We start from the raw sequence: 26612 nt of genomic DNA, 5'->3' as shown, positions 1-26612 counted from the left end.
AGGTGCTCAGCGGCACCAAATCAGAAACCATATATGTCCTACCACAATCCGGGGGGTTCCAGTGCACATCCATGAATCCCGGAGGGAAAGCAAAAAACATCTATCCCTGGGCTAGATGATGATGTGGTATTGAAGGACAGGGTGGGCAAAGAACTGTCCCTGATATTGCCCTACAGGGGGGTGCTATTCTGGCCCTGATTGCCTAACCACAGACAACCCGCCCTGATAAGAGCGACCCCGTCCGGAACCTTACCCTATATAAAAATGGCCCTAGTAAGCCCCTAGCCCCTAGGCCCCTGACTTCCAGGTGATCACTATATAGATCTATGTGTTTTTGACTCATTATAAAAGTATATTATAAGTATATCACACCCCTATGTGTATCACACCTATCGATAGCACACCTATACCAGTCCTTAAAATGACTTTTGTGGCCCTATTAGCTAGCATTTAGTGTCCCTAACAGCCTGTCTCTGCTCCACACAGCAACCTCTCCCTACACTGCAAAAACACTGAATGTAAAATGGCAGCCAGATCAGGTTTATTTATAAGGTAGGGGGTATGTCCATGTGCTGGAATGTCTCAATTGGCTGTCCTGGACCACCTGATGGATGTGTCATTATGGGTCAAAGTTCTTCACAATCTAAAAGAATATGGCGGGCGCGAATATCTCCATATGTTCACATGTTTGGCGAATAGCGAACACGCAAAATTTGCCTCGAAACGACCGCCTGGCGAACCGCAAGGCCATCTCTACTCCCAAAACGCCGGCACATGGCTTCGCAGTGTGGACTATATTTTAACGTGTCCGCTGCTGACAATAGTGTTGCCATCTGCAGCCTGTGCTGTCAACGCATAAGTCGCGGTAAAGCCCAACACTCATCTAGGGACGACCGCTTTAAGAAGACACTTGGCCTCCCCTCACTGGGCCCAGTGGGAGCAACACCGTCAGAACCCACAAAGACACACTCCTGGTGCTCCACGTCCTGCCTCTTCTCCTTCCCATTCTCCTCTCTCCTCCCATTTGTCCTACACTCCACCTTTCACCGTGCCATCGTTGCGTTCATGTGGCAAAAGGTAGGCGTCCATGGCCCAAATGTTTGAGCAAAAAAAGACGATGATGCCAGTTAACCCTCTTGCCCAATGGCTGACCGCTGGCTTGTCAGAACTGCTAGCCCGCCAACTACTGCCATATAAACTGGTGGACTCGGAGGACTTTAGAAAATTTGTGACCATTGGCACACCGCAATGGAAGGTCCCCAGAAGGAAATATTTATCCCAGAAGGGCATCCCGGAACTATATGGCAATGTTCTGCGGCAAGTGAATGTATCTCTGGCACACAGTGTCGGTGCCAAGATACATCTGACCACAGACACGTGGTCTAGCAAACATGGGCAGGGAAGGTACATAACTTTTACAGCTCACTTACGGCTGTCAAGCATGCAGCCTATGGCACCCATGTGGATTTGGTGTTACCGCCACGGATTGCATGCAGGCCTGCCTCTTCTCCTCTGCTACCGCCTCTTCCGCTGCGCCCCCAAAGCTCCCCAGAACCTATTTGACATGCCGGGTGAGACGTTGCCATGCTGTGCTGCGGCTTGCTAACCCCGCTCAATTTGACAGTTGGTAAAGTGGTGTGGAACAATGGTGCCAATCTGCTGAGCGTGCTGAAACAGGGCAAAATGGCACAAGTCCTGAACTTAGTCGTGCAGCGATTCGTTGCCAAAAAACCTGGGGTCCAGTACGTCTTGCGGCAGGCCATGAAAATCTCTGGCCATTTTAGAAGATCTTACATAGCTATGGCCCCAAAAATTATTCATTCAGTGGACAGAAAAGAACAAGTAAGTATGTGGCTGGAGGTAGATTACACGGTCATTGGATATCAATTTTACTGCAGGCCAGTGTATTACAGGCCCCAAACATTATGCATTAACCGTACAGAAAAGATCAAGTTATTATGTGGCTGGAGGTATATTAGACGGTCAATGGATATCAATTTTACTAAAGGCAAGTACAAATATAGGTCAAATATATATGTTGGTGCCCTGGCTGCGACTGACCAGTTTGGTGATCTCATCAAATGGCCGCAGAAGTCTGCATGCGTTGCACATGAGCAGCCACTGGCGTGGTGAAAAGCTCCCCAGAACCTGTCCTGCCGCAGAGTTCATACAGGTAGTCGTTAACTGCACGTTTCTGCTGGAGCAGCCTATCAAGCATGTAGAAGGTGGAGTTCCAGGCAGGTGGTGTCGCCGCTGAACGTCAGCAAGGCGAGCCATGGCCTTGTAAGATCTTCTGAAATGGCCAGAGATTTTCATGGCCTGCCGCAAGACGTCCTGGACCCTGGGGTATTTGGCAACGAATCGCTGCGCGACTAAGTTCAGGACGTGTGCCATGCACCGCTTGTGTGTCATTTTGCCCTGTTTCAGCACGCTCAGCAGATTGGCACCATTGTTGCACACCACTTTACAAACTGTCAAATTGAGCGGGGTTAGCCACTGATCGGCCTGTTACAGCAAAGCTGAAAGGTGTGGCTCTTGGCTTCCAGACACAACAGTCGCAGCACAGCATGGCAACATCTCACCTGGCAGGTCGAATAGGTTCTGGGAAACTTGGGGGGCGCAGCGGAAGAGGCGGTAGCAGTGGAAAAGGAGGAGTCAGCCGAGGAGGAGACGGAGGATAGAGTAGGAGAAGGAGAAGAAGAGGCAGGCCTGCATGCAATCCGTGGCGTTAACACCAAATCCACACGGGTGCCACGGGCTTCATGCTTGACAGCAGTCAGAAGGTTCACCCAGTGGGCAGTAAAAGTTATGTCGTACCTTCCCTGCCCGTGTTTGCTATACCACGTGTCTGTGGTCAGATGTATCTTGGCACCGACACTGTGTGCCAGAAATACATTAACTTGCCACTAAACGTGGCCATATAGCTCTGGGATGCCCTTCTGGGAGAAATATTTCCTTCTGGGGACCTTCCATTGCGGTGTGCCAATAGCCACAAATTTTGTAAAGGCCCCTAAGTCTACTAGTTTATATGGCAGTAGTTGGCGTGCTAGCAGTTCCAACAAGCCAGCGGTCAGCCATTGGGCAAGAGGGTTATCCAGCATCTTCATCTTTTTATGCTCGAACATTTGGGCCACGGAAGCCTGCCTTTTGCCAGATGAACGCGACGACGGCACGGTGGAAGGTGAAGTGGAGGACAAATGGGAGGAGAGAGGAGAAGGCATGACGTGGAGCGGCTGGAGTTTGACTATGTGGGTTCTGACTGTGTTGCCCCCACTGGGCTCGGTGATGGGAGGCCAGGTGCCTTCTTAAGGCGGTTGTCCCTAGGTGAGTGTTGGGCCTACCGCGACTTATGCGTTGACAGCACAGGCTGCAGATGGCAACACTATTGTCAGCAGCGGACACATTAAAAAAAGCCCACAGTGGGGAGCCATGTGTCGGCGTCCTGGGAGCGCCAGATGTGACCCTGCATGGTGGATGGCTCTTCCCAGATATATTAGCAGTCTGCTTTTTGCCTCCTGTGCACTGTAAGTTCTGCCTGCTTCTCCTCCTTCTCCTCCCTATCTGCTGATCTGTTTCTTCCTCTGAGCTCCCCTCCTCTTCCTCTCGTGAGCACCCACGTGACATCCATCAATACGTCATCATCGTCACCTTTACCACCACTGACATTAGAAATCTCGGAGTAGGCAGCAACAGCGGGAACCACCCTCCTTGGGCTGATCTGGGTACTGTCATCAGACTGCTGGGTGGCGACCATTGATAACTCCTCTTCCTGATCCGATACCAAGAATGGCTGCGCATCGGTAAGGTCATGGAATGGATGGGAAAATAATTCCTCTGACTCGAGCGGAGGGGATATGGTGGTGGTGGTGTCTTTGGGGGTGCGCACAGCAGAGTGTGAAGAGGGTGCAGATAGAGAGAATGAGGACTGTGCAGAAGCGGAAGGCTGAGTGAGCCACTCAACCAACTCTGGTGCGTCCTTTGACATAATCGCACGCACCTTCTGCAACTTCTCACTTAGGCTCTGGCCTGGTGCACCTGCCCGACCCCTTCCACCCCTGTGGAATGGCTTGCCTCTTCCTCTGCCTGTCATTTTCAAAATGACCCTGTGACAAAAGTCCTTATAAAAATGCAGTATTTGTGGAAGAAGGTATATCACACCCCTTCCTCAATCAGTTTTTTTGGGGGGCAACTGGTATATCACACCAGTAGAAATTATTTGTTCCAATAGCGTTTGTCACTCTGTGTAGCTGCGATAACAAGCAAAACCGCAAACAAATGCTGCACTACCCAAATGCACTATATAGAAAGTATATTATTGGTATATAACACCCCTGCTTCAATCAGTTTTTTTGGGAGGGCAACTGGTATATCACACTAGTTGAAATTTTTTGTTCCAATAGCGTTTGTCACGCTGCGTAGCTGTGGTAACACAGCAAAGCCGCAAACAAATGCTCCACTACCTAAATGCACTATATAGAAATAATATTATTGGTATATAACACCCCTGCTTCAATCACTTTTTTGGGGGGGCAACTGGTATGTCGCACCAGTAGAAATTATTTGTTCCAATAGCGTTTGTCACTCTGTATAGCTGCAGTAACGCAGCAGAAACGCACACAACTGCTGCACAATACAAATGCACTATAATATACTTTCTATGTTAGAAAGTATATTTTAAGTATATCACACCCCTCAGTAAGGCCCCTTTCACACGGGCGTTGCGGATTGGGGCCGGATGTGTTCAGGGTGCGTTCAGTGAAACTCGCACCACTTTGCAAGCAAGTTCAGTCAGTTTTGTCTGCGATTATATTCAGTTGTTCAGTTTTTTCCACGCGGGTGCAATGCGTTTTGATGCGTTTTTCACGCGCGTGATAAAAAACTGAAGGTTTACAAACAACATCTCTTAGCAACCATCAGTGAAAAATGCATCGCACCTGCACTTTCTTGCGGATGCAATGCGTTTTTCACTGAAGCCCCATTCACTTCTATGGGGCCAGGGCTGCGTGAAAAATGCAGAATATAGAACATGCTGCGTTTTTCACGCAACGCAGAACTGATGCGTGAAAAATAAAAGCTCATGTACACAGACTCATTGAAATGAATAGGTCAGGATTCAGTGCGGGTGCTATGTGTTCACATCACGCATTGCACCCGCGCGGAAATCTCGCCCGTGTGAAAGGGGCCTAAGTTACACCTATCGATAGCACACCTATACCCAGGGGCGTAGCTATAAGGAAAGCAGGGGAAGCGGCTGCTTTGGGGCCCTGACCCAGAAGGGGCCCATCCAGGAGGGGGAGGACTAAAAGATTTTGTCAGGGCCCCCTCAACAGTATTACACAATGAAATTATATACAGTGACAGTATAGACAGTGTAGAAAATGGATGGAACAGCTGCCGGGCCTGGTCTGAGAGAGTGATTTTTACTAACCACAGGAATGAGGCGGCATGAAAGGAAGGGGTTGCAAAAACATTACTGGGGGAGGGGGGCCCCATTCAAAAATTTGCTGTCGGGACCAGTCATTTCTAGCTACGCCACTGCCTATACCAGTCCTTAAAAGGACTTTTGCAGCCCTATTAGCTAGCGTTTGGTGTCTCTAGCAGTCTGTCCCTGCTTCACACAGCAACCTCTCCCTACACTGACAAAAGACATTGTAAAATGACGGCCAGATCGGATTTATTTAAAAGGTAGGGGATGTGTCCATGTGCTGAAACATCTTAATTGGCTGTCCTATACCACCTGATGGATGTGTCATGGGTCAAAGTTCTTCACAATGTAAAAGAATATGGCGCCAAAACGACCGCTGGGCGAACCGCAAGGCCATCTCTACAGGGGAACAGTGTCAGAACAGACCTGGAGGCAGTACCTGGACAGAGCTGTCATCCTAAAATGGCACAAAGGGCCATCCATGACTTTTTAAGTGACAGGCATTCTCATTGCAGTTAATGGTCATAATCTTTTATATATCTGACAATTGAAAATACGTTTTTCAAATGTTGGGGGTTATTTACTAAAGAATGGTATTTCAAACACTAGTCTTAGCAAAAATCTTGCTGAAGAAAGATCTGACCAATTAATGACAAGGCACATGTATCTTAAAAAAATTGTCATGACTTCTGTGGTCCATGTGCAGGAACTGAAATATACTCCATCCTGGAGCTGGAGCAGATTTCTGGTCTAATGGGCCCACCTCCTTCACCTACAACCTGTGCACTTTTTGTAAAAGTGGTGAGGGTGTTGTCAAAAATGAAAAAGTCTCAAATTTTATCGCAAACAAAATTTTCAACTTTTCTGCTCCAGAAAACTAGTGTAGGGCTATATTAAATTAACCCAAAGCATATTAGTATATTTAATAAGGAGGTAGCTGTGGACATTGTTTTTCCTTAGCCACACAGTGACCAGAGAGTCAAGATGGGGGGAAGGTTTGTGGGTTGCACACAGCATGGTCCATGTAATGTATAATACCTGTAGTCATGTGTATGGCCAGTTTTTCCCTGTAGTGAACTAGCTCCGTTATCCTATGATATAATGAAATAGGCATTATAAAAGTCCAAGAGAATTTAATTGCCAACTCACCAATGATAAAATTCACCTTGGAGGTAGACTGGTCATACTGTTGCTCCGCATACTTGGGTATGTAAGTTATGGATCCAATAAAACTGCTGAGATTAAAAAGAATGGTTATAGTAGACATGACGTAGAATGGATTAGAAGCCAGAGCCTTCAGGGAGAGGAAGAAGCCTGTAGGAGAGAGAGGAAAGTCGGCGGTCACCAGGAATATTCATCAGGGTTACCACTTTCCCCCTGTACATTTAGTTGCCAATATGGACTTGCTTACACTCAAAGCATTTACTTACACATCCCCTGTGATCTCACCTTTTACTGTGGCTTTTTTATCGCACTCAGTGTGTGATGTCTCATTTTCTTTAAGCCACTGTCCCTCATGGGAGGGATGTGCTTTTTTTCTTGTCATACTCTTAGGCAGAAAGCAGAAAGGGATTCCTGAAATTAGCATAAGGACTCCGGCCAATAGGAACCCGATCCACCAGGCGCCAACCCAACGTTTATCTTGTGGTGTAATAGTCACAGTGTCTAGAGGAGTGAAACACATTCAGGTTGTAAGGAGTTTAATTTCAGGGCTGTTACTATCTGTTCTTTATAGATTCTCTAGGACTCTTGACAATATTTCTTGTCAGGTATGAACTGTATTCATTGAGTTTTCCTAACTATATTATTACAGATACTGTGCAGAAGACCAGTTATTGTTATCTTGAATACATACACAGTCAAGTCACATAATTATGGCCACCAGTTAATATCCAGAACAAACGCTATCTGCAACAGCAGCTAGAGGGCTGGGAGTGACTCAATAAAGTACTTGGTAGGTTGTCCCAGGTATCTGGAGCCATGACTGCAGTGCATCCCACAGTTGTTAAAGCAGGGGTGCATCTAGCCTTTCTGCTGCCTGAGGCGAAAACTGAAACGGCGTCCCAACCCCCCTAATGCCAATTTCTTAACCTAACCCCTTCCCTCCAGCCCTACTGTTAAAGACATTGGAAAACATTACATACAGCACTACAAAACATACAGGGTAATACAGCGCCACATACTGTGCCACTGTGCTTCCCAATACAATACTGCAGAAACAGATAATCCCCCTTCTGCTGCCCCCCTCTTGCCCCTACCTGGTGCTGCCTGATGCAATTGCCTCACCTCACCTCATTGGTGGTTTACCCCTGTGCTGAAGGGTCCGTTGTTGAGGATGCATAGAAACACGACAATCAAGGTGGTCCCACAAATGCTCAATTGGATTCAAGTCTGGGGAATTAGAGGGCCAGGGTAATACAGTACTTGGAATTATTGCTTATGCTCTCCCAACCAGTGTCAGGCATTTTTAGCCATGTAGCATGTCGCATTTTCTTGCTGAAAGATCCCATTCATTCCAAGGAAAGACAATCAGCATGTATGGGTGTATGTGATCTGCAAGAATGGATTCATACCTGTGATGAGCGAAATCTTTTGAGATTCAGATCATTTCAGGTTCAGCAAATCTTTTAAAAAGTTCAGTTCAATCTAAAGTTGCATATAAACCTAAAAAACCTCTCTGTCTAACGCCGACAGCAATACACTCCGCCTGGGGCAACACGCAATGTCATAACAAAAAAAACTGTGGGACCAATTATCGAAGAATTATAACAACTTTATTTCAATAATACAGTTGCAAGAAAAAGTATGTGAACCCTTTGGAATGATATGGATTTCTGCACAAATTGGTCATAAAATGTGATCTGATCTTCATCTAAGTCACAACAATAGACAATCACAGTCTGCTCAAACTAATAACACACAAAGAATTAAATGTTACCATGTTTTTAATGAACATACCATGTAAACATTCACAGTAAAGGTGGAAAAAGTATGTGAACCCCTAGACTAATGACATCTCCAAGTTAGGTGAGGTGTCAGCCAACTGGAGTCCAATCAATGAGAAGAGATTGGAGTTGTTGGTTACAGCTGCCCTGCCCTATAAAAAATACACACCAGTTCTGGGTTTGCTTTTCACAAGAAGCATTGCCTGATGTGAATGATGCCTCGCACAAAAGAGCTCTCAGAAGACCTACGATTAAGAATTGTTGACTTGCATAAAGCTGGAAAGGGTTATAAAAGAATCTCCAAAAGCCTTGCTGTTCATCAGTCCACGTTAAGACAAATTGTCTATAAATGGAGAAAGTTCAGCACTGCTGCAATCCCCCCTAGGAGTGGCCGTCCAGTAAAGATGACTGCAAGAGCACAGCGCAGACTGCTCAATGAGGTGAAGAAGAATCCTAGAGTGTCAGCTAAAGACTTACAAAAGTCTCTGGCATATGCTAACATCCCTGTTAGCGAATTTATGATACGTAGAACACTAAACAAGAATGGATTTCATGGGAGGAAACCACAGAGGAAGCCACTACTGTCCAAAAAAACATTGCTGCACGTTTACAGTTTGCACAAGAGCACCTGGATGTTCCACAGCAGTACTGGCAAAATATTCTGTGGACAGAGGAAACCAAAGTTGAGTTGTTTGGAAGAAACACACAATGCTATGTGTGGAGAAAAATAGGCACAGCACACCAACATCAAAACCTCATCCCAACTGTGAAGTATGGTGGTGGGGGCATCATGGTTTGGGACTGCTTTGCTGCGTCAGGGCCTGGACGGATTGCCATCATCGAAGGAAAAATGAATTCCCAAGTTTATAAAGACATTTTGCAGGAAAACTTAAGGCCATCTGTCCACCAGCTGAAGCTCAACAGAAGATGGATGTTGCAACAGGACAACGACCCAAAGCATAGAAGTAAATCAACAACAGAATGGCTTAAACAGAAGAAAATACGCCTTCTGGAGTGGCCCAGTCAGTGTCCTGACCTCAACCCGATTGAGATGCTGTGGCATGACCTCAAGAAAGCGATTCACACCAGACATCCCAAGAATATTGCTGAACTGAAACAGTTCTGTAAAGAGGAATGGTCAAGAATTACTCCTGACAGTTGTGCACGTCTGATCTGCAACTACAGGAAAGGTTTGGTTGAAGTTATTGCTGCCAAAGGAGGCTCAACCAGTTATTAAATCCAATGGTTCACATACTTTTTCCACCTGCACTGTGAATGTTTACATGGTGTGTTCAATAAAAACATGGTAACATTTAATTCTTTGTGTGTTACTAGTTTAAGCAGACTGTGATTGTCTATTGGTGTGACTTAGATGAAGATCAGATCACATTTTATGACCAATTTGTGCAGAAATACATATCATTCCAAAGGGTTCACATACTTTTTCTTGCAACTGTATATATAAAATATGGAGAAAAAGGGCAAGATGGAAAAAGATATACAAAGAAGCGAGGGGCAAAACCTCATTGGACAGCCATGTTACTCCGAAGAACTGTGATAACAGTCTCCAGATAAAAGGCAAAAAATTATAACAAAAATAATAATAATAATATACACCACCCACCCCTATAAGGGATTATGGTGTGAAACTCTTGCTGCAAAATAAGCTATGGCCACCATTTAATATGAGGCACACAGTGTAAGACCCAGTATAACTATGTATAAAATACAGAGTGGATGATAAGTTACCAACATCCAACCTCAGTATGTAACATAGGTCTAGTATAGACAATGTGGCATAACGATATAACCATGATAACATTATATAAGGGACGTACCTGAAGACATGGTCTGACCAAAAGGAGGTGAAAAGCCCCAAGCGCAAGACCTCAATGCGTGTTTCACCTTGAAGGCTTCGTCAGGAGGTACAAGAGATTTAAAATCAAGGGTATATATAGGGACCAATGAGTAGGCTTAATTGCCTAAATGTGGACACATGCGTTCTCACCAATTGGGCACTATACCCCCGGGATGTGCGCCACCATCCCTCCAGCGCGTCCGCGCCCCATCACTGCACAAGCGCGAGACCGTGATGATGACAATGGAGCACGTCAGGATGGGGCCGGACAGTGCATGCGTGGGACGCACGTGACCCGCTACCTGAGATGGCCGTACGCAAGACAGGGACATAAGCAATTATATTAACGGGCAACTAGATATATATAAGAGAAAATTAAGATTCAATAAGGTAACTGCCGAACCTATATGCCACTATAATCTATACTACTGTCACGGATGGTGTACAGGAAACAAGATGATACAAATAACAAATGATGACTCACTGGATCCACAACTAAGGAACATAAAGGGAGACCCCTGCAATCGACCTGCCGCTCTCCCTTAATGCTCAGCCTATGCGACCACTCTAAAGGTGAATGGGCGCATATCCACGTACCTCGGCTATATTAACCTGAAGGCCCTACAATAGTGAGGGGACACGACCACCGGCTCCCTACACAGACACGGAGGGAGTCAGGGTCACCTGGATCCAGACAACAGAAAATCATAAATACAAAACAGCACTTATCTGAAGACAACTGGGAGCTGGGAGCTGGGAGCTGAAGTCAGCATGCACACTCATTCCAGGAAGTAGTATCAGCCACACCCAACTACCTTATGGGGGAGAATATAAAGGGAGGTAATGAGTCTGACTGCATGACAGCTGAGATAGCCTAACGAGGTGAGGAACAGAAACCAAAACAAAGAAACTCAAGGGGGAGGATCTGAACGGCTCCTGTCAGAGCCTCTCAGCTGTCTGCTTGTGACAGTACCCCTCCCTCTAGGAGTGGACTCCGGACACTCAGGGCCCACCTTCTCAGGATGGGACCTATGGAAAGCCCTGATGAGGCGAGAGGCCTTAATGTCCGTCACTGGGAGCCACATCCTCTCCTCAGGACCATAACCCTCCCAATGAACGAGGTACTGGAGGGAACCGCGGACAAGACGAGAATCCACAATCCTAGAGACCTGAAATTCAAGATTCCCATCAACCATAATCGGAGGAGGAGGCAAAGGAGAAGGTACAATAGGTTGAACATAAGGTTTCAATAAGGACTTATGGAAAACATTATGGATCTTCCAAGTCTGAGGAAGATCAAGACGGTAGGCAACAGGATTGATGACAGACAGGATCTTGTAAGGCCCAATAAACCTAGGACCCAACTTCCAGGAGGGAACCTTCAATTTGATATTCTTGGTAGACAGCCACACCAAATCACCAACATTCAAGTCCGGACCAGGCATACGTCTCTTATCCGCCACACGCTTATATCTCTCACTCATATTCTTTAGATTATCCTGAATATTTTGCCAAATAGATGACAAAGACGAGGAGAATCTGTCCTCATCAGGCAAACCAGAAGAGCCCTCTCCAGAGAAAGTCCCAAACTGCGGATGAAACCCATATGCACCAAAAAATGGTGACTTATCAGAGGACTCCTGACGACGGTTATTTAAAGCAAACTCAGCAAGGGACAAAATCGAACACCAATCCTCCTGATTCTCCGCCACAAAACAGCGCAGATATGTCTCCAGATTCTGATTGACACTCTCTGTCTGGCCATTCGACTGCGGATGGAAAGCAGAAGAGAATGACAAGCGAACCCCCAAGCGAGAACAGAAAGCCTTCCAGAATCTGGAAACAAACTGCGTGCCCCTATCAGAGACTATGTCAGAAGGAATCCCATGCAATTTGACAATGTGGTCAACAAATGCCTGCGCCAGCGTCTTAGCATTGGGCAAACCGGGAAAAGGGATAAAGTGCACCATTTTGCTAAAACGGTCCACCACCACCAGAATCACAGACTTCCCCGAGGAAAGAGGCAAGTCCGTTATGAAGTCCATGGACAGATGTGTCCAAGGACGGGAAGGAATGGGCAAAGGAAGGAGAGGACCTGATGGCCGTGAGTGAGGGACCTTGGCACGAGCGCAAGTCTCGCAAGCTGCCACAAAACCCTCAACTGACTTACGAAGCGCAGGCCACCAGAATCTCCGAGCAATGAGATCCAGTGTGGCTCTTGTCCCCGGGTGCCCAGCAAGGACCGTATCATGGTGTTCTTTAAAAATCTTGTGTCTCAAAGCGAGAGGCACAAACAACCTCCCAGGAGGACAAAGATCAGGAGCTTCTGACTGGGCTGCCTGCACCTCTGCCTCCAATTCAGGAAAAAGAGCAGAGACCACCACACCTTCAGCTAAAATGGGACCCGGGTCTTCAAAATTCCCACCTCCCGGGAAACAACGTGACAGGGCATCTGCCTTCACATTCTTAACCCCAGGGCGGAACGTAACAACAAAATTAAACCTTGAAAAGAACAAAGACCATCTGGCCTGTCTCGGGTTCAGACGCTTGGCTGACTCCAAGTAGGCCAGATTTTTATGGTCAGTAAACACGGTAATAGGGTGTCTGGCTCCCTCTAGCCTATGGCGCCATTCCTCAAAAGCCAACTTGATGGCCAACAATTCCCTATCTCCCACATCATAATTTCTCTCTGCGGAGGAGAGATTCTTTGAGAAAAAGGCACACGGTTGCCATTTGGCAGGAGAGGAACCCTGAGACAAGACCGCCCCCACCCCCACCTCAGAAGCATCAACCTCAACTATGAAGGGTAAGGAAACATCAGGTTGTACTAGGATGGGAGCGGAAGCAAAACTCTCCTTGATATCAGAAAAGGCCTTACGCGCCTCTACCGACCAGGAAGAAAAATCTACCCCCTTTCTGGTCATATCCGTGAGTGGTTTAACAACAGAGGAATAATTCAAAATAAATTTCCTGTAATAATTAGCAAAGCCCAAAAAACGCATCAGCGCCTTCTGATTCTCAGGAAGCTCCCACTCAAGCACAGCGCGGACCTTCTCGGGGTCCATGCGAAAACCAGAAGCGGAGACAAGAAACCCCAGAAATTGGATCTCTGGAACCGCAAACACACATTTTTCCAGTTTCGCGTATAATTTATTCTCCCGCAGGACGAGTAAGACCTGACATAAGTGTTCCTTATGAGTTTTGAAATCAGGAGAAAAAAATCAAAATGTCATCCAAATACACTAATACAAATTTTCCCATTAAATGATAAAAAATGCTGTTGACGAAATGCTGAAAAACGGCTGGGGCATTCATCAAACCAAAAGGCATAACTAAATTCTCAAAATGGCCCTCAGGGGTATTGAAAGCCGTCTTCCATTCGTCTCCTTCTCTGACCCTAACCAGGTTGTATGCCCCTCTTAGGTCTAATTTGGAAAAGACTTTCGCCCCAACAACCTGGTTAAACAAATCTGGGATTAAAGGAAGCGGATACGGATCACGAATAGTGATACTGTTCAGCTCCCTGAAATCCAGACAAGGTCTTAAAGAACCATCTTTTTTCTTAACAAAGAAAAAACCAGCGGCAACAGGTGACTTTGAGGGTCGTATGTGTCCTTTTCTCAGACTCTCAGAGATATAAGCACGCATCGCGACCCTCTCAGGTTGGGAAAGATTGTATAAACGAGATTTAGGCAGCTTGGCACCTGGGATGAGATCAATAGGGCAATCATACTCCCTGTGCGGAGGCAAATCCTGAACTCCACTCTCAGAGAAAACATCCAAAAATTCAGAGAGGAAAGGTGGTACAGTTTTAGTAGAAACCTCAGAAATAGATGTTATGAGGCAATTCTCTCTGCAAAAGTCACTCCAACCATTTATTTGCCTCGCTGGCCAATCAATGGTGGGGTTATGTTTAGAGAGCCAGGGTAGCCCCAACACTAGAGGAGTAGGCAAACCGCTAAGGACGAAACATGACACATCCTCAACATGAGTATCATTCACAATTAAACGGATATTGTGAACTATGCCCTTTAATGATTTCTGAGAAAGTGGAGCTGAATCAATAGAAAAAACAGGAATATTTTTTCGCAAAGTGCAAACCTGGAAACCATGAGTTATTGCAAATTGGTTATCAATGAGGTTGACAGCTGCTCCACTATCCACAAAAATCTCACAAAAAATGCTCTTGCTCTCTAGCGCCACCCTAGCAGGCAGGACAAAACGGGAACTACAAGCAAAAGACAATTCTTCAATTTCCGCCTCAACCCTGCCAATAGTAACAGACGGAATATTCTTAAAAGATTTCTTCCTTTTTGTCTCTTTATTACTCCCAGAAAACTGCCTGAATCTCCTAGAGGGGCAAACATTTGCCAGATGATTTATACCTCCACAACAAAAGCAAACCCTCCCCTGCGGGCTGAATCCTCTATTGTCAGAGGCAATCAACCCCAGCTGCATGGGCTCCTGCTCAGAAGGGGCTGACAGCGACTGAGACCCCTGTGCACAGAATGACACCGGTGCACTGTCCCGGGACTGAGCATGACAAGAAGGAGAAATCTCTCCTCTTTCTCTAAGACGCCTGTCAATACGAACAGCCTGAGACATAGCAGAATTCAAGGAGGTAGGTCTTTCATGAAAGGCAAATGCATCTTTCAATCCCTCAGAAAGACCATAGCAAAATTGACTTCGGAGTGCAGCATCATTCCAACCCGTATCTGCTGCCCATCTCCGAAATTCTGAGCAGTATATCTCTGCGGATTGTTTACCCTGGCATAACAGACGTAGTCTAGACTCAGCCAGAGCAATACGATCCGGATCATCATATATCTGACCCAGGGCTAAAAAGAATTTATCCACTGAACGGAGGGGTTGTGCCCCCTCCGGCAGGGAAAAGGCCCAGGACTGAGCATTACCCCTGAGCAGCGATATAATGATCCCCACCCTCCGTTCTTCATCACCGGAAGAATGGGGAAGAAGGCGAAAATGGAGTTTGCAAGCCTCTCTAAAACGTACAAAATTCTCACTACCCCCGGAAAACGTATCCGGGAGCGAAATCTTAGGCTCAGCACAAACTCCATGAACGCAAGCTGAACCGGTCACTTGAAACTGAGAAAAAGTCTTACGGAGATCAGCTACCTCCAATGAAAGACCCTGGAAGCGTTCAGCCAAAAGTGAAACCGGATCCATGCTTGAGACGGTTTTGGTGGCTGATAATGTCACGGATGGTGTACAGGAAACAAGATGATACAAATAACAAATGATGACTCACTGGATCCACAACTAAGGAACATAAAGGGAGACCCCTGCAATCGACCTGCCGCTCTCCCTTAATGCTCAGCCTATGCGACCACTCTAAAGGTGAATGGGCGCATATCCACGTACCTCGGCTATATTAACCTGAAGGCCCTACAATAGTGAGGGGACACGACCACCGGCTCCCTACACAGACACGGAGGGAGTCAGGGTCACCTGGATCCAGACAACAGAAAATCATAAATACAAAACAGCACTTATCTGAAGACAACTGGGAGCTGGGAGCTGGGAGCTGGGAGCTGGGAGCTGAAGTCAGCATGCACACTCATTCCAGGAAGTAGTATCAGCCACACCCAACTACCTTATGGGGGAGAATATAAAGGGAGGTAATGAGTCTGACTGCATGACAGCTGAGATAGCCTAACGAGGTGAGGAACAGAAACCAAAACAAAGAAACTCAAGGGGGAGGATCTGAACGGCTCCTGTCAGAGCCTCTCAGCTGTCTGCTTGTGACAACTACACCCAGTAATTGATAAAACAAAAAAACAAAAAATATTGCCATAAAAAGTGATAAAGTGACAACCATGATTATACACATAATTAAAAACTGCAACAGTGACCAATATATTAAAATACATGTTTATGTACACACCATATGTGCAATCACATATATCATATATCGCAGAAAGTGCAACAATGACTGATATATTTAAAGACATGTTCATGCACATACATTATGTGTAATCACATATCTCATACATCGCATATATTTTTTTTAATGCCAGTTGCAATCATAAACTCATATTATACAAAACATTATATAAGACAGTGATAAAACTTAATACATATAATAAATATATTCAAAAACTATATTAATTCATACTACATTAAGCCCACACAGAGACCCGATAAAGTGATAAAAAATAAAGTGCATTGTGTGTATATCTCGAACCATAATGAGATAAATAGTGCCAATGAGTGTGTAAACATAAAAAAATGGAACAGGGAAGGCCCAACTATAATATACAACAGAAGGGACAGAGAATCACCTACAAGGCCACCTTAGAATAACTAATAGGCAATTATCCACCCACACGGCCACCTTTGAGTAACTGATGGACAATTATCCACCAACAAGGCCACATTACAGTAACCAATGGATGATTATCTATCCCACCTTTACAATATCTCCTAATAATAGACCGCTAATAAGAGCCCAATTACTACAAATAACTCCCTTCCCATATATTATCATCTTCTCATAAAGTGCATCCTGTTCATCCCCGAAAAAGAATATAGCAATCCAATACTCCATCCCATATATACAGTCAGGTCCATAAATATTGGGACATCGACACAATTCTAACATTTTTGGCTCTATACACCACCACAATGGATTTGAAATGAAACGAACAAGATGTGCTTTAACTGCAGACCGTCAGCTTTAATTTGAGGGTATTTACATCCAAATCAGGTGAACGGTGTAGGAATTACAACAGTTTGCATATGTGCCTCCCACTTGTTAAGGAACCAAAAGTAATGGGACAATTGGCTTCTCAGCTGTTCCATGGCAAGGTGTGTGTTATTCCCTCATTATCCCATTATCCCAATTACAATGAGCAGATAAAAGGTCCAGAGTTCATTTCAAGTGTGATATTTGCATTTGGAATCTGTTGCTGTCAACTCTCAAGATGAGATCCAAAGAGCTGTCACTATCAGTGAAGCATGCCATCATTAGGCTGAAAAAAACAAAATAAACCCATCAGAGAGATAGCAAAAACATTAGGCGTGGCCAAAACAACTGTTTGGAACATTCTTAAAAAGAAGAAACGCACCGGTGAGCTCAGCAACACCAAAAGACCCGGAAGACCACGGAAAACAACTGTGGTGGATGACCGAAGAATTCTTTCCCTGGTGAAGAAAACACCCTTCACAACAGTTGGCCAGATCAAGAACACTCTCCAGGAGGTAGGTGTATGTGTGTCAAAGTCAACAATCAAGAGAAGACTTCACCAGAGTGAATACAGAGGGTTCACCACAAGATGTAAACCATTAGTGAGCCTCAAAAACAGCAAGGCCAGATTAGAGTTTGCCAAACGACATCTAAAAAAGCCTTCACAGTTCAACATCCTATTGACAGATGAGACCAAGATCAACTTGTACCAGAGTTATGGGAAGAGAAGAGTATGGAGAAGGAAAGGAACTGTTCATGATCCTAAGCATACCACCTCATCATTGAAGCATGGTGGTGGTAGTGTCATGGCGTGGAGATGTATGGCTGCCAATGGAACTGGTTCTCTTGTATTTATTGATGATGTGACTGCTGACAAAAGCAGCAGGATGAATTCTGAAGTGTTTCGGGCAATATTATCTGCTCATATTCAGCTAAATGCTTCAGAACTCATTGAACGGCGCTTCACAGAGCATACTGCAAAAGCAACCAAAGAGTTTTTTAAGGGAAATAAGTGGAATGTTATGCAATGGCCAAGTCAATCACCTGACCTGAATCCGATTGCGCATGCATTTCACTTGCTGAAGACAAAACTGAAGGGAAAATCCCCCAAGAACAAGCAGGAACTGAAGACAGTTGCAGTAGAGGCCTGGCAGAGCATCGCCAGGGATGAAACCCAGCGTCTGGTGATGTCTATGCATTCCAGACTTCAGGCTGTAATTGACTGCAAAGGATTTGCAACTAAGTATTAAAAAGTGAAAGTTTGATTTATGATTATTATTCTGTCCCATTACTTTTGGTTCCTTAGCAAGTGGTAGGCACTTATGCAAACTGTTGTAATTCCTACACCGTTCACCTGATTTGGATGTAAATACCCTCAAATTAAAGCTGACAGTCTGCAGTTAAAGCACATCTTGTTTGTGTCATTTCAAATCCATTGTGGTGGTGTATAAAGCCAAAAATGTCAGAATTGTGTCGATGTCCCAATATTTATGGACCTGGCTGTAATATATTGTTGGAGAAAGAGTCAACTTGTATTCTTGATCTTTTTAGCTGTTCCATCTCTTTCATTTTCTTATCCAGAAGACTCCATCCCATGGCCACCTCATTTCACCCTACACGTCATGTCCCCAAAAAAACTGATAAGGTGTGATGACCTCAAATAGAAAAAGAAACAGAGAATTAAAATAGTTCCTATACATAAAATAAGATTATATACCCTGAATTAAAATTTTCGCCATTTTACAAAAAAGAATTAAAGCTGTTGGACTCATTCAGGCCACGAGGGACCATGGTGTCCAGAACTACTATCCACCTGGTTTCTCTAAGTAATAAAGCTTGTTTTATATTACCTCCCCTGGACCCCAATATAACTCTGTCTATACCTCCAACTGCTTGCAAAGTGTCAAGAGCTTTCTCAAGTACATAAGAGGCTGCATGGATCCTACTTACATGTTCTAATACACGGACCTTCAAGGCCCTTGTAGTCATCCCAATGTAGATAAGATCACACGGGCACGTGATCAAATATACCACTGCCTCTGTGTTGCAGGCAATATTGTGAACTATATTTGAATTTTTCTTCCCTGAGGAGTAGAGCGGACCATATATTTACATGCTGCGCATGTCCCACAGAAAAATGATCCCCATTTAGGGGATGCACATGACCAAGGTATTATTGGTTTGAAAATGATGGAGGGACTGATGGTTGATTGCCCTATTAAGCCAACATTATACTTACTTCCAAAGGTTCATAAAAATCAGACTAATCCCCCGGGACGTCCTATCGTCTCCGGGATTGGAGGATTATGCGCCAATGTTGGTAGGTTTATTGATTTCTTTCTTAAACAAAGAGACCCTTCCATCATTTGTTAAGGACACCACAGATATGTTGAGGCGGTTGAATGGTATTCATGTGGATGAGGATGTTCTCTTGGTCACATGTGACTTTGAATCACTATACACGTCTATATGCCACGACCAGGGAGTGCGGGCATCAAGATTTTTTTGTCTATGACTGATTATGACAACGATTTGGTTGAGTTCATCCTGGCCCTGTTGGAGTTTATGTTGACATAAAATTATTTTCTTTATAGGGACCGCCTCTTCCTACAGCTCCAGGGTGACAGCAATGGGGGCGTCCTGTGCGCCCGCATATGCAAATTTGTTCCTGGGGCTGTGGGAGAGATTGTTCACAATACTCCAGGGTATGATGCCGCACTCCTATGGTCGAGATATATAGACGATGTATTCTTTCTATGGCAGGGCACTGTGTCGGCTTTAGAGGAGTTTTTGGTGAAATTGAACATGAATGATCGCAATATTAGATTGACCTGGAAATATAGTCATACTATGATTGATTTTTTGAATATTATGATTGGAAAAGGATCTGACGGGTTTATATCTACCAACCTCTTTAGAAAAACGATGGCTGTCAATTCCATTCTTCATGCCTCATCCTCCACCCGAAAACCATACAAGCAATACCAACAGGGCAATTCTTAAGAACACGCAAGATTTGCTCTGACAACAAGAACTTCAAACAACAATCATCCCTCTTGACACAACGGTTTTTGGAGAGGGGCTATCAATCAAATATGATTTGTGAAGGATATGAAAGAGCAAAAAAGACCTCTAGAGATTCTTTATTGGTAAGCAAAGTTAGACGAGACAATAGTGGAGATTGTGTGGTGAGATTTATCACCCCATTTAGTAATAAATGGCGATTCATTCAGAAAATTATACAGAAGCACTGGTCTGTTTTCCAAACAGATGGGGATTTGGCAACATCCTTGCCTCCTTACCCCCAAATTACATGGAACAGATTGCATAATTTACGCGATCTCTTGACTAAAAGCCATTATGTACCACAGACATCAGGTAATATATTTAGAGGTAAGGGCCCTAAATGGGGATCATTTTACTGTGGGACATGCGCGGCATGTAAATATATGGTCCGCTCTACTACTTTTTGTGACTCCTCAGGGAAGAAAAATTTTAAGATAGTTCACAATATTACCTGCAACACAGAGGCAGTGGTATATTTTATCATGTGCCCGTGTGATCTTATCTACATTGGGATGACTACAAGGGCCTTGAAGGTCCGTGTATTAGAACATGTAAGTAGGATCCATGCAGCCTCTGATGTACTTAAGACCTTGACACCTTGCAAGCAGTTCCACAGCACTTTCGCAAATACCATTCCTGTGACCCACGGGGCCTGAAAGTAGGAGGTATAGACAGAGTTATATTGGGGTCCAGGGGAGGTAATATAAAACAAGCTTTATTACGTAGAGAAACCAGGTGGATAGTAGTTCTGGACACCATGGTCCCTCGTGGCCTGAATGAGTACAACAGCTCCAATTATTTTCTGTAAAATGGCGCAAATTTTAATTCAGGGTATATAATCTTATGTATAGGAACTATTTTAATTCTTAGTTCTTTTTTTTTTCTATTTGACATCACACCTTATTTGTTTTGTTTTTTGAGACATGACGTGTAGGGTGGAACGAGGTGACCATGGGATGGAGTCTTCTGGATAAGAAAATGAAAGAGATGGAACAGCTAAAAAGACCAAGAATACAAGTGGACTCTTTCTCCAACAATATACACTGCTCAAAAAAATAAAGGGAACACTTAAACAACACAATGTAACTCCAAGTCAATCACACTTCTGTGAAATCAAACTGTCCACTTAGGAAGCAACACTGAGTGACAATCAATTTCACATGCTGTTGTGCAAATGGGATAGACAACAGGTGGAAATTATAGGCAATTAGCAAGACCCCCCCCCCCCCAATAAAGGAGTGGTTCTGCAGGTGGTAACCACAGACCACTCCTCAGTTCCTATGCTTCCTGGCTGATGTTTTGGTCACTTTTGAATGCTGGCGGTGCTTTTACTCTAGTGGTAGCATGAGACGGAGTCTACAACCCACACAAGTGGCTCAGGTAGTGCAGCTTATCCAGGATGGCACCTCAATGCGAGCTGTGGCAAGAAGGTTTGCTGTGTCTGTCAGTGTAGTGTCCAGAGCATGGAGGCGCTACCAGGAGACAGGCCAGTACATCAGGAGACGTGGAGGAGGCCGTAGGAGGGCAACAACCCAGCAGCAGGACCGCTACCTCCGCCTTTGTGTAAGGAGGAACAGGAGGAGCACTGCCAGAGCCCTGCAAAATGACCTCCAGCAAGCCACAAATGTGCATGTGTCTGCTCAAACGGTCAGAAACAGACTCCATGAGGGTGATATGAGGGCCCGACATCCACAGGTGGGGGTTGTGCTTACAGCCCAACACCGTGCAGGACGTTTGGCATTTGCCAAAGAACACCAAGATTGGCAAATTCGCCACTGGCACCCTGTGCTTTTCACAGATGAAAGCAGGTTCACACTGAGCACATGTGACAGACGTGACAGAGTCTGGAGAAGCCGTGGAGAACGTTCTGCTGCCTGCAACATCCTCCAGCATGACCGGTTTGGCATTGGGTCAGTAATGGTGTGGGGTGGCATTTCTTTAAAGGGCCGCACAGCCCTCCATGTGCTCGCCAGAGGTAGCCTGACTGCCATTAGGTACCGAGATGAGATCCTCAGACCCCTTGTGAGACCATATGCTGGTGCGGTTGGCCCTGGGTTCCTCCTAATGCAAGACAATGCTAGACCTCATGTGGCTGGGGTGTGTCAGCAGTTCCTGCAAGACGAAGGCATTGATGCTATGGACTGGCCCGCCCGTTCCCCAGACCTGAAGCCAATTGAGCACATCTGGGACATCATGCCTCGCTCTATCCACCACAGACTGTCCAGGAGTTGGCAGATGCTTTAGTCCAGGTCTGGGAGGAGATCCCTCAGGAGACCGTCCGCCACCTCATCAGGAGCATGCACAGGCGTTGTAGGGAGGTCATACAGGCACGTGGAGGCCACACACACTACTGAGCCTCATTTTGACTTGTTTTAAGGACATTGCATCAAAGTTGGATCAGCCTGTAGTGTGTTTTTCCACTTTAATTTTGAGTGTGACTCCAAATCCAGAGCTCCATGGGTTAAAAAATTTGATTTCCATTTTTTTTTTTTTGTGTGATTTTGTTGTCAGCACATTTAACTATGTAACGAACAAAGTATTTCAGAAGAATATTTAATTAATTCAGATCTAGGATGTGTTATTTTTGTGTTCCCTTTATTTTTTTGAGCAGTGTATTATATATGGGATGGAGTATTGGATTTCTATATTCTTTTTCGGGGATAAACAGGATGTACTTTATGAGAGGATGATAATATATGGGAAGGGAGCTCTTTGTAGTAATTGGGCTCTTACTAGCAGTCTATTATTAGGAGATATTGTGAAGGTGGCATAGATAATCATTCATTGGTTACTGTAATGCGGCCTTGTTGTTGGATAATTGTCCATCAGTTAATCGAAGGTGGCCGTGTGGGTGGATAATTGTCCATTAGTTATTCTAAGGTGGCCTTATTGGTGATTCACTGTCCCTCCTGTTGTATATTATGGTAGGGCCTTCCTTGTTCCATTTTTTTATGTTTACATACTCATTGGCACTATTTATATCATTATGGTTCTAGATATACACCCGATGCACTTTATTTTTTATCACTTTATCGGGTCTCTGTGTGGGCTTGATGTAGTATGAATTAATATAGTTTTTGAATATATTTATTATATGTATTAAGTTTTATCACTGTCAGTTTATGATTGCACCTGGCATTTAAAAAAAAAAAAGCGATGTATGATATATGTGATTGCACATAATGTATGTGCATGAACATGTATTTCAATATATCAGTCATTGTTGCACTTTCTGCGATATATGATATATGTGATTGCACATATGGTGTGTACATGAACATGTATTTTAATATAGTGGTCACTTTTTAATTATGTGTATAATCATGGTTGTCACTTTATCATTTTTTATGGCATTATTTTTTATTTTTTGTTTTATCGATTACTGGGTGTAGTATAGATTATAGTGGCATATAGGTTCGGCAGTTACCTTATTGAATCTTAATTTTCCCTTATATATATATATATCTAGTTGGCCATTAGTATAATTGCTTATGTTCCTGTCTTGGGTACGGCCATCTCAGGTTGCAGGTCACGTGCGTTCCACTGGGTCGCAGTCCCACGCATGCGCGATGCGGCGCGGACGAGGCTATTCCAGCAGCGAAAAACCTGCCGGAGCTCTGTGGATACAGCATTGCCAGTTGTTAATGCAATGCCTGCCAATCCCCTTTCACTATAATGGTGTCCAGCAGAGAGCCGGCAGCTACCTTGCAAATATGTTGGGATTCGGCCAGACAAAAAAAGTCGCATGCAGTGTTTTGTCTGGCCGAATCCCAACATATTTGCCTCTTTCACTAGGCAACCCATCCCCATAAAATGGCCGTCAGCATGAAAACAAGGAAGGGAAGGAAAAAAAAAAACATGCCCCAGCCACTCTAACTCCCTCCAGAAACACGCCGGGCACCATTTTGTAAATTTTTGTTTTCTCTCTGGTAATGTTTTTATGTGCTATTATCGGTTCTTTGTGTTGATAGATCTTAATAAAGATTAAGGGGGTAATTTACAAACAGATATGTGACTTCTTCCCCGCTCACGCCAGGTCAAAAAAAGGGGGCATGGTGTGGGAGGGGAAGGGGATGGGCCGGCAGGAAGCTGTCTTACATTTAGAATTGTTGGTGGATACACCTAAGCTATGTAGAGGCCAGCGCCTCTACATAACTTCAGAAATCCACTGTCAGCGCAGGGGCTTAAACACCAGTCTTAATAAATGGGCTACTAAATATATTGTACTAGTGTTTATTTTATGGATGCATTAGTGCTAAGGAATTTGTAGGTAAGGCTCAGAAGGTACAGGACAAACCCCATAGACTCACAGTATATGGTACAACACCCCCACACAGTAGATGCTCACTGAAGTATAGCTGGTGCAGAGCATGGGAGTAGTAGTGGTCATGATGAAATGTTGTGTCACTGTGACACTGTGGGTGATCGGCAGGGGCGGATTGATCAAAATCACTAAATACTGCCAGCAACACAAAATACAACCCAAAAAACTTCCACTGGCCAGCCATGAGGAGGGCCCAGGCGGCCACTGTGCATCAGCCCACCGGGAAATTTCCCTGTAAGGTCTTTACAGGGAAATTTCCCGGTGGGCTGATGCACAGTGGCCGCCTGGGCCCTCCTCATGGCTGGCCAGTGGAAGTTTTTTGGGTTGTATTTTGTGTTGCTAGCAGTATTTAGTGATTTTAATCAATTTGGATGTTACTACAAAACGGGGCCACTTTTTGTATTTTTTCCAGGGCCACTTTAAGTTCCCAATCCGCCCCTGGTGATCGGTGACTGAGCTGTAGTCCCTCACCTTACAGCAATATCTATTATGCAAGTATTCAACTGTTTGCTTTGCTGTCTAGTCTCTCAAGTATGTTCTTGAGGCTTGATAAAGTTGTTCTTGCTGTAGAACCTTTTCCAGGAGCAGGAGCTCTGCAGTGTGGTTCCTCTCTTCTGTGTCTGCACTGGAACTCCCGCTCCTGGCAGGAAGCAGGTCCAGCCCACTCCTACCAGAAGTGGAGGAACAGGGTGTTAAGCCCTGTTCATGACAATCATTTGCCATCCATTTCCTAAACAGCCAAACATGATAAATATAATACATTACAATAATGCAGCTGACTACATTATCTGCACTCTGTACATCAAGAAACATGACAAATATAATATTTGTCAATTGTGTAGCTTTATGAGCAGAGTATAGATAATGTAGTATCATGTACTAGTAGTTTTATGTAAAGCCATTGATCATTCTCTGTATAGATGTAATTATTATTAGCAGTCCTATGTAACACAATATATAACACAGGGATAGCAGGGGCCACTGAGGGCCAAAGGCAAGGGGAGGCCCACCGTCAGCAGCAATGTGATTGAACACTCAGGGCAGCCTGGCCAGGCTCCAGACTCTTGGAGCCATAAACTGTTCACTGCAGCAGACTAGTGCCTGTAGAGTCGGTGTCCACTTTCACTGTCCAGAGACTCTCCACCAGGGTCAGCCTTAGTTTAGATGGCACCCTGTGCAAAATGCATTATTGTTGCCCCACCACCATAAGATTTCAAAACCGAACATCAAACTGTCTATATGTTAAACAATTAAAATCACACCATTTTGTTAACATTTCTGCACTTAGCCGGAAAAAAGCACAAGGGAGGAAGAAGGATGCTCACCTGACCTTGAGAGGAATTGAGGGGCGGAGGCAGTGGCGGATTACAATAGGGACGTTCGGGTCGGCAGCCCCGGGCCCAGCACCGCCCCGAACGCCCACATACTGCGGCGGGGCACGGGAGCGCATAGCTCTCTGTCCCGTCGCCGATCACCGCCATAGGCTTCAGGCCTAGTAGGCCTGAGGCCTATCGCAATGGTGACGTCCACACACACACAGGGGGAAGGATAGTGACCACTGCGCTCCACCCTCACCCCTGGCCCTGCCTACTTGCCTCACGAGTCCTGATGACAGGGGACAACTGGACGACAGTCCCTTACTTAGGATATGTGCAGGGAAGACAGACAAGACAAAATACAGAACGTGAACGGACCGGGTCAGAACCAAGAGAGCTACGCAGTACAAAGGGTTAAGCAAAGAATGGTCAGGAGAAGCCGGGGTCAAATACCAGGAGAGTAGAGAAGTACCAGAGGAGTCCGCAAAGAGTAGTAAGATGGGAGCCAAGGTCACAATACCAGGAGGGATGCGCAGTACAGGAGGAGCAGGCAAAGGATCGTCAGGGAACAGGATCAGGTGAGTATTCAGTAGTCCAACAAATAGCCAGGAACCTAGAATTAACAGGCACCCTGTGACCAGCAGGCTGCCTGTATTTATAGTGGGGTCTGAGGGTCATGTGACGTGGCCAGCGTCACATGACCGACAGACAGACAAGTCGAGCACCGAGTGATCAGCTCGGCGCTCAAGGCAGACCTAGGAGCAGGGAGCCTCCCAGCTAGCAAAGCCGCCCTGGGAACGAGGCCAAACACAGATCCTCGCTCCCGAAGCTAAGCAGCAGGTCTGTGGCTGATGGGAGACCGAGTGCGCCTTTGGCGCCCCGTCACACCTATGCGGTAGTGAAATCCTGGCGCAGCACTGTGACGTGTGCACGCCTGCCTCATCCCGCCTTCCTCTGCGAGCAAGCGCCTGG

At 45.2% G+C, this 26612-nt stretch overlaps 1 protein-coding gene across 2 annotated transcripts in view; it reads right to left on the bottom strand.

Annotated features, from left to right (window-relative positions):
• Nucleotides 1-26612, bottom strand: part of LOC121003617 (solute carrier organic anion transporter family member 1B3-like) — a 186394-nt gene that overhangs the window by 62501 nt on the left and 97281 nt on the right. For both annotated transcript variants that reach the window (XM_040435466.1, XM_040435467.1), the window contains exons 7-8: nucleotides 6875-7090; nucleotides 6575-6739 (exon numbers count right to left, since the gene is read on the bottom strand). In XM_040435466.1, the coding sequence (XP_040291400.1) occupies nucleotides 6575-6739; nucleotides 6875-7090 (381 nt within the window). The remainder of the gene's footprint in view (nucleotides 1-6574; nucleotides 6740-6874; nucleotides 7091-26612) is intronic.

Source organism: Bufo bufo, chromosome 1 (assembly GCF_905171765.1).
Source record: "Bufo bufo chromosome 1, aBufBuf1.1, whole genome shotgun sequence".
Classification (NCBI taxonomy): domain Eukaryota; kingdom Metazoa; phylum Chordata; class Amphibia; order Anura; family Bufonidae; genus Bufo; species Bufo bufo.
This window is presented reverse-complemented; position numbering and strand designations above follow the sequence as displayed.